The sequence below is a fragment of the Scyliorhinus torazame genome, chromosome 5 (assembly GCF_047496885.1).
Source record: "Scyliorhinus torazame isolate Kashiwa2021f chromosome 5, sScyTor2.1, whole genome shotgun sequence".
NCBI lineage: Eukaryota > Metazoa > Chordata > Chondrichthyes > Carcharhiniformes > Scyliorhinidae > Scyliorhinus > Scyliorhinus torazame.
The window spans coordinates 88828096-88837463 of NC_092711.1; the positions used below are offsets into that span (position 1 = coordinate 88828096).

The 9368-nt window shown below is 44.9% G+C and overlaps 1 protein-coding gene across 2 annotated transcripts in view; it reads left to right on the forward strand.

The window, feature by feature from the left end:
* LOC140418840 (uncharacterized) overlaps positions 1–6178 on the forward strand; it is a 37069-nt gene extending 30891 nt beyond the window's left edge. Inside the window, exons 1-2 of one of the 2 annotated variants that reach the window (XM_072502477.1) lie at positions 2579–2746; positions 3618–6178. In XM_072502477.1, the coding sequence (XP_072358578.1) occupies positions 3727–4755 (1029 nt within the window). In that variant the 5' untranslated portion in view covers positions 2579–2746; positions 3618–3726 and the 3' untranslated portion in view covers positions 4756–6178. Of the gene's footprint in view, positions 1–2578; positions 2747–3617 lie in introns of those variants that run through there. The other variant, XM_072502478.1, reaches the window with a different exon arrangement.
* Positions 6179–9368: the final 3190 nt, after the last annotated feature.

Here is a 9368-nt window from a genome sequence, read left to right on the forward strand (position 1 = left end):
AAGGACCATTTCTCTATCCTTAAAACGGAGGAATCTCACTACTATGGCTCTGGGAATTTCTCCTGCTCTCGGTCCTCACGCCATCACTCGGTATGCTCCCTCCACCTCCAACGGACCCGCCGGGGCCTCCGCTCCCATTAACGAGTGCAGCATCGTGCTCACATATGCCCCGACGTCCGCTCCCTCCACACCTTCAGGAAGACCAAGAATCCTCAGGTTGTTCCTCCTTGCGTTGTTCTCCAGTGCCTCCAACCTCTCCACACATCGTTTCTGATGTGCCTCATGCGTCTCCGTCTTCACCACCAGGCCCTGTATGTCGTCCTTATTCTCGGCTGCCTTTGCCTTCACGACCCGAAGCTCCCGCTCCTGGGTCTTTTGTTCCTCCTTTAGCCCTTCGATCGCCTGTAGTATCGGGGCAAACAGCTCTTTCTTCATTTCCTTTTTGAGCTCTTCCACACAGCATTTCAAGAACTCTTGTTGTTCAGGGCCCCATGTTAAACTGCCACCTTAGGACGCCATCTTGGTTTTTGCTTGCCTTCCTTGCCGCTCTTCTAAAGGATCCACTGCAATCCGGCCACTTTCTCCTCCTTTTTCCATCCGTATCCAGGGGGGATTCCCTTCTGGTTTAGCGCACAGTGTTTTTAGCCGTCAAAATTGCCGTTGGGGCTCCTATCAAGAGCCCAACAGTCCGTTTCACCGGGAGCTGCCGAAACGTGCGCCTCAGCTGGTCATCGCCGCACCCGGAAGTCCATTATTGTTTATTGTTGATGGATGTAAATGTGGGAGAAAATGTGAAAATGGAGGAGAATTTAAATTTAAAAAAAAAAAACACTTCCCTTGGAACAACATGAAGTGTCTGCTGCTTTCCAGATCCCTTCCTTTCAACTCACTTTTCAATTCGACTGCTTTGCATTATTCTCAACTCCAGAGAGAACAGACTCATCCCACAGAACCTCTCCTCCAAGGACAACTGCCTGATCTCAGGAATCAATCCAGTGAAACTTAGCTCCTCACTGGCATTGAGCGAATAGAGAGAAGAAAGCAGAAAGGGGAAAAGCGCAAGAGACACAGATAGGCAGTATGTAAGAGTGAAGGAGACTGAGCCAAATATAGAAACAAAGAGAGACAGAATGGGGTAGACATTAAAAGCAGCAGATACATTTCACCATTCCATATAATTGCTAACTTAGATTAACAGACAGAAAGAAAGAAAAAATACTTAGATTTAAACAGTGCCAGCAGAGAGTCAGGAAAAAGAGAGGGGCTGGGGAGGAAAGAACAAATGATCTTATGATGGGATTGATAAATGGAGTGATTAAATGACAAAGAGGATGATGGTACCGGGCAATATTGTAATAATGAGAGAAGTAAAAAAACTAATAGACCAAGAAAAGAACCAAAAGACAGGTCCGAATTTAAAATTATACCAGACGAACCACTATCAACATCTAATGTCTGAAAGATTGAATGATGGTTACGATCTGAAATTGTTGAAATGAATGTGCCTGATCAACAGATGAGTTCTCTGACCTACCATTCAGCTTCATTGGAACAGTGCAGGACATCCAGGGTACAGAGGTCAGACTAGGAGTGGAGCAGAGAATTCAAATGAATGCTCAGAATCACATTCATGGACTGAATGGTGATGTTCCACAAAGCAATCACAAAATCTGAATTTAGTTTCAGAATAATGCAAAGCAGTCGAATTGAAAAGTGAGTTGAAAGGAAGGGATCTGGAAAGCAGTAGACACTTCATGTTGTTCCAAGGGAAGTAAGGTCTGGTTGTGTCGATAAGTTCATAAGATATAGGAGCAGAATTAGGCCATTTGGCCAATCGAATCTGCTCCGCCATTCAATCATGTCTGATATTATCCTGGCCGTAATTCCACTGTCCTAAACTGTGTGGAGATCACATAGTGAGCAGCAAGTGAACATAACTAAATTGCAAGAAGTACAAGTATGTCCCGCGTCATCTGGAAAGTGTATTTTTGGGATTTGAAATCCCTCTCTGGGCTGGAAACTCATGTGTAAATCTCACTGTAAAAAGATTGTTCACCAGTTGAAAGTGGAAAAGAGTTCACTCGGTCATGCCATTTACTGACTTGGCCACACAGTCACACTGGAGAGAGACCACTCAGATACATAATGTGTATGAGAGGGATTTACTCGGTTTCCCTACTCATTAACACTCCAGCTTTAAAGGTTCGAAAGGCTCTGATCCACAATTGCTGAATTCTTATTGGCAAGACAGAGTTTAAATATTCGGTGTATGGGGGAAATTCACTTGTTCACCCCACCTGCTGAGGCGCCAGTGAGTACATATCAAACTATTGGGGTTTATTCTGCAGTTAATTACACTGAGGACAGGACTATGCTTCCTGAGAAATTGGTTGATGCATCAATTAGTTTAATCATTTTACATGTTAACCCTATAGCTGCGATCATAATCAGACATGAAATACAATTTTCGTCAAACAATATCACCTTTCAATGGCGGGGGTGGTACCCAGCATTCCTGGCGAAAGAGAATATGCCCTATCATCAATAGCAGATGTGTGCAGATGCGCAGCGGATGTTGGTGAATAGAGCATGCGCCGTGCGTGTTCAGCCTGATCATGCGCAGTTTGGGTGCTGGAGCTGCAGGGACGCGGCGGAGTGGATGCACAGGCTTCAGAAACACCCAGTGGAGGAGGCCTCAAACCCAGAACAAGAAGCTCCCCGTCCCCAATTTGCACCGACCCCGGTGGTAATTGCAGAACCTCTGTAACTGTGGAGATGGGGGTAATTCCAGTGGATCAGAGACCCAGGCCAATGGCCTGGGGACAGGGGCTCAAATCCCACCCTGGAGTTGGGGAAGTTTAAATTAAATTAATAAAGGGGGAGGAATCTGGAACATAAATCCACTTTCAGTAGGAATGACCATTACAGCTATCATCAATTGTAAACTGATGGGAACCTGCTGTCCTTCCCTAGTCTGGCCTGCATGAGATTCAGACTCTCAACAGCCCTCTGACAAGGACAATAAGGGGTCAGAAACAAATCCAATGAAACCCACATCCCATAAAATAACAAAGGAAAAATTGATGGACTTGGGTTAATGACAGTCATCTTCCTCGGGGGGCAGGACATGTGCAGGGTCATCACTGACCCTGTGCGGTGGCACAGTGGTTAGCACCGCAGTCTCACAACACTGGGAACACGGGTTTGATTCCGACTTTGGGTGACTGCGGGGAGTTTGCACCTTCTCCCATTGTCTGTGTGTCAGGCTTGCCTCCTGGTGCTCTGGTTTAGTCCCACAGTCCAAAGGTGTGCAGGTTCGGTGGATTGGCATCCCTCAGTTGCCCCTTCATGTCTGAAGGTCCGGTGGTGTTATGGGAATAGCGTGAGGGAGTGGGTCCTGTCGGGTGTTCTTTCGGAGGGTCAATACAGACTCTGGGCTGAATGGCCTCCTGCACTGTAGGGTTTCTATGAAATATATATGTAAATGTTCTGAATTGCTATCCTGGACTGACAGCAATGGATTTTGGAACTCCTTTTAGAGGGTGTAACACCGCTAACTCAAACCAAAATTTTTTTTGTCTCTGTTGAATTTTTAACCTTCGACATTGTGTTCACAGGATGTTGGAAAAGCAGGAGATGAAGGCAGGAAACTCAAACCAAACATCACATCAGGATCTGACGCGATTGCCTAAATTATTGTAATCTGAATATCATTTAATCTTGAACATGGAAGGAGAAAGCAATGGAGAGAAACCGTCCACGTGTTCTGTGTGTGGACGAGGATTCAGCCGATCATCTGGCCTCTTGAGACATAAATGCAAACATGCTGGGGAGAAACCATGGAAATGTGGGGACTGTGGGAAGAGGTACAGATACCCGTCTGAGCTGAAAACTCATCAACACAATCACAATGGAGAGAGACCGTTCACCTGCTCCGACTGTGGGAAGGGATTCACCACCTCATCCATCTTGCTGACACACCAGCGAGTTCACACTGGGGAGAGACCATTCACCTGCACCAAGTGTGGGAAGGGGTTCATCTGTTCATCCCACCTATTGAAACACCAATGGGTTCACACTGGGGAGAGACCGTTTAGCTGCCAGGAGTGTGGGAAAGGATTTACTACCTCATCCATCCTGCTGACACACCAACGGGTTCACACTGGAGAGAAACCATTCACATGCTCCGAGTGTGGGAAGGGATTCCCTACCTCGTCTATCCTGCTGAAACACCAGCGAGTTCACACAGGGGAGAGGCCATTCACCTGTTCGGATTGTGGAAAGGGATTCACTGATTCATCCGACCTGCTGAAACATCAGCAAATTCATAACGGAGAGAGGCCATTCATCTGCTCTGTGTGTGGGAAGGGATTTACTCAGTCAAAGACCCTGCGAAAACACCAGCGAGGTCACACCGGGGAGAGACCGTTCACCTGCTCTGAGTGTGGGAAAGGATTCACTCAGTCATTCATCTTGTTGAAACACCAGCGTGTTCACACTGGGGAGAGGCCATTCATCTGCTCCAGTTGTGGGAAGGGATTTACTGATTCATCCACCCTGCTGAGACATCAGCGAGTTCACACTGGGGAAAGGCCATTCACTTGCTCCAAGTGTGGGAAAAGATTCACACAGTCATCCAACCTGCAGAAACACCAGCGAGTTCACACTGGGGAGAGGCCATTCACTTGCTCCAAATGTGGGATGGGATTCACTCAGTCATCTCACCTGCTGAAACAGCAGCGGGTTCACCAGTGACTGCAGTGATTGGATTTTGCTGTTAATCACATCCAGGACCAAATCATTTTTATTGGCATCTGTTTCTGCTGAGGTTAATAGACCCCAGCACAGTTGTAGGACATGTTATGGATAAAAGTTTAAAAAAACAACTTTGTGTTGAGCAGTTTGGTGAATGTTTTTACTGTTTCTAACACAAATGAGTTCCTTTTGAATGCTCTCCCCCTCCCCAGTCTCCTCCATCTTCATCACTAACAACAAATGTGAGGGGCTCTTGGAGCTTCTTTGTAACTAATATTGTGACAATCCGATCTGCTGCCTCTGCTGCTTCCCTCCCTCCTACTAGACCACCGGGACAAACTGACTCTTAATTTCCCCCTTGTCTGAGTCCTGAACTCCCATCTTCCTCCATCCAGCCCCCACACACACAGCAGTGAGTTCATACTGCAGAGAGAGGGTTTAAATGCTGAGACTGTGACAGGAGTTGTAAAACCCACATTCATTGATGGTTCACCAGTGCAGTCACTCTGGTTCCACTCTATTCATCTGCTCTCAGTGCAGGAAGAGGTTCAGCCGATTGTCCATCCTGCAGCAGCACCAGTGAGTTCACACCGGGGAGAGGTCATTCAGTCCAAAGATGTGCGGGTGAGATGGATTGGACATGCTAAATTGCCTTAGTGTCCAAAAAGGTTAAGTGGGGTTACTGGGTTAAGTGGGGTTAGTGGGTTACGGGGATAGGATGGAGGTGTGGGCTTGGGTAGGGTGCTGTTTCCAAGGGCCGGTGCCTCCAATTGGCCGAATGGCCTCCTTAGCACTGTAAATTCTATGATTCTATGACCTGCTCCATGTGTGGGGAGGGATTCACTGAGTCATTCAACCTGTTAACACACCAGCGGGTTAATACTGTCGGAAGCTATTTTAAATGTGTTTTAAAATTTCTCTGGAGCAAATGTCCTATCAGCATGTTCACACTGACCATTCAGGATCTCACTGTGGGTTCAGGTGATCATGTGGACTCAGTGTCCGCCAGCGCACTCATACTGGGCAGAGACTGTGCATCTATTCCATGTGTGGGAAGAGATTCACTCAGTCATCCCACCTCAACACACACCCACTTGTCCACACTTTTCAAAGTTCTGACTGTGAGCAGATTTAAAATCAATCGGATCTGCTGACAAACAAACACATTCACACGAGTAAGAGGCTGTTCACCCGCTCTGTGTGTGGCAAGAGATTCACTTGGTCATCTCACCCACTGAGACACCAGTGAATTCACGGTGGTTACAGGTATTGGATTCTGCTGTTATTGCTGCTGTTAATCACATCCAGGACTGAACCATGTTCATTCTGACAGTTGCAGTTTGTTTCTGCTGATAATAATTCCAGTAACTGGAATGAAGTTTAATATTCTGGATAAATGTCAAATAAATCAGCTTTGTTTAAACCTGTTGTATATTTTTGTGTTTCCCATCTGAGCATTTAACATCACCTGTCTGGAGCTCAGAAAGGACAATCTGGGGGAGGCTCATACGGCAGCAACTGAACTTCAGGCTCACAATTTACTGACAGTCAGACCCATGCAAAAACTCTGGCTGTATTTCTTCAGAAGCTACTTCTCAGCTCGTTTCAGCTCACCTTCCAAACAAAAACTCAATTCAACTGTTTTTCTGCAAAATGCCTGGTACCACAGCTCCTCCCATTAATTACATCATCTTACAAAGATGAAACTTAATTATCTCCACAGGGAACCCCCTTAATACAAATAAAACTCCATTCGCCCAAACTTTTTACAATGCCATAATTACACCTCTGGCTGCCAAAATCTTTCAAACCAGGATTCTTTAAAAACACCACTGCAGCAGTCATACACACACTAACCCAGGCTTTAACCCTTACTGCACCAAATACTTATAATACAATATATCTGAAATCCCTCCATTCATCACAAGGCTCATTTTCCCAAATGTTTAGTTGACGTATAGAAATCCTTTAGTTCTCACTGGGACAGGCACTTATCAATATGTTTTGAAAAATAAACTGCTGGTTTATGTTTTCATAGTGGCTGCAAAAGCTTGGAACACAGTTAATGAAAAGGACACTAAGTGACACACAGCCTTAAACTAATACAGAAATTACAAAGTTATCTCATAAAATTTATAACAAGTGTGCATAAAATCAGTGCATAAAGGTGTCAGTGTGTAAATGTTGAGAGAGCAAAATATATTATAAAATACAGCATGACATATTCAAATAAAACATATTTGTATGTAATATGTGTTAAACTGACGAAAGAACTATGAAAACTGATTGGAGAACTTAAATTCTTTAAGTTCACAAACCAAAGGTGGTTCGATAGTGTGACAGAAAGTGACTGCTTCTTTCCAGAAACTGCAAGTTAAAGGTTAAACTAATTTAAGATACAAGGCTGAAGGTTTGAAATCTCAGTTTTCTTCACACAACCTCACAGTTTTCTTCACTCAAACTGATGTATAACTGTTAATTTTCAATGGCAGGAGAGTTTAACGGTTCCAGACCTTTGCTCACCGAACCTTTATGGGATTCACAGCAATTGCCCTGTAATTAAACCATTAAAGTGTAACTTTGTCCTGGCCTCAGGCCATGGGATGTATTTCACTTGTCCAGTTTGGCAGGAAGAATAGAAAAAACAATATTCTTGTGATCTTATGAGACAAAATCCAATCTTCACACTGAGGATACCCTCCATTGTCCCGTGTGACACTGTCACTGTGCTAAATGGGGTAGATTCAGAACACATCTCGATAAAAACAGGGTATCCAAGAAATGAAAATGAAATGAAATGAAAATCGCTTATTGTCACAAGTAGGCTTCAAATGAAGTTACTGTGAAAAGCCCCTAGTCGCCGTAACTTCATTTGAAGCCTACTTGTGACAATAAGCGATTTTCATTTCATTTCATTTTCAGAGGTGCTGTGGCCATCAGCAGCCTAATACTCAATTACAATCAAACCTCATAGAACATTACAGCGCAGTACAGGCCCTTCGGCCCTCGATGTTGCGCCGACCTGTGAAACCACACTAAAGCCCAACTACACTATTCCCTTATCGTCCATATGTCTATCCAATGACCGTTTGAATGCCCTTAGTGTTGGCGAGTCCACTACTGTTGCAGGCAGGACATTCCACACCGTTACTACTCTCTGAGTAAAGAACCTACCTCTGACATCTGTCCTATATCTATCTCCCCTCAATTTAAAGCTATGTCCCCTTGTGCTAGACATCACCATCTGAGGACAAAGGCTCTCACTGTCCGCCCTATCTAATCCTCTGATCATCTTGTATGCCTCAATTAAGTCACCTCTTAACCTTCTTCTCTCTAACGAAAACAGCTTCAAGTCCCTCAGCCTTCCCTTATAAGATCTTCCCTCCATACCAGGCAACATTTTGGTAAATCTCCTCTGCACCCTTTCCAATGCTTCCACATCCTTCCTATAATGCGGCGACCAGAATTGTACGCAATACAATAAAGGCATGCTGTTAGGTAATTTGGACATTCTGAATTCTCCCTCAGGCACCGGAATGTGACGGCTAGGGACTGTTCACAGTAACTTCATTGCAGTGTTAATATAAACCTACTTGTGACAATAAAGATTATTAAAATTAAGAAGAGTTGGGATTTTCCTTAATCCTGCTGGCCAATGACTTTTTGTGACCCCTTTTAGCCCTCCAGACTCCTTGCTTAAGTTTCTTTCTACTTTCCTTGTACTCCACACTTGCTTTGTGTGTTCCCAGCAGTAGAGTGAGGGATTATGCCGGCCTATAGCAAATGTTGTCCCCTTGTTCAAGAAGGGGTGTCGAGACAACCCCGGTAACTAAAGACCAATTACCTAACAGCATGCCTTCCTATAATGCGGCCGCACCAGAGTTCTGTTAAGCTGCAACATGACCTCATGGCTCCGAAACTCAATCCCTCTACCAATAAAAGCTAACACACCGTACGCCTTCTTAACAACTCTCTCAACCTGGGTGGAAACTTTCAGGGATCTATGTACATGGACACCGAGATCTCTCTGCTCATCCACACTACCAAGAATCTTCCCATTAGCCCAGTACTCTGTCTTCCTGTTATTCCTTCCAAAATGAATCACCTCACACTTTTCTGCATTAAACTCCATTTGCCACCTCTCAGCCCAGCGCTGCAGCTTATCTATGTCTCTCTGTAATTTCTAACATCCTTCCGCACTGTCCACAACTCCACTGACTTTAGTGTCATCTGCAAATTTACTCACCCATCCTTCTACGCCCTCCTCCAGGTCATTTATAAAAATGACAAACAGAAGTGGCCCCAAAACAGATCCTTGTGGTACACCACTAGTAACTGGACTCCAGTCTGAACATTTCCCATCAACCACCACCCTTTGTCTTCTTCCAGCTAGCCAATTTCTGATCCAAACTGCTAAATCACCCTGAATCCCATGCCTCCGTATTTTCTGCAGTAGCCTACCGTGGGGAACCTTATCAAACGCTTTACTGAAATCCATATACACCACATCAACTGCTTTAGCCTCATCCACCTGTTTGGTCACCTTCTCAAAGAACTCAATAAGGTTTGTGAGGCACGGCCTACCCTTCACAAAACCGTGTTGACTATCTCTA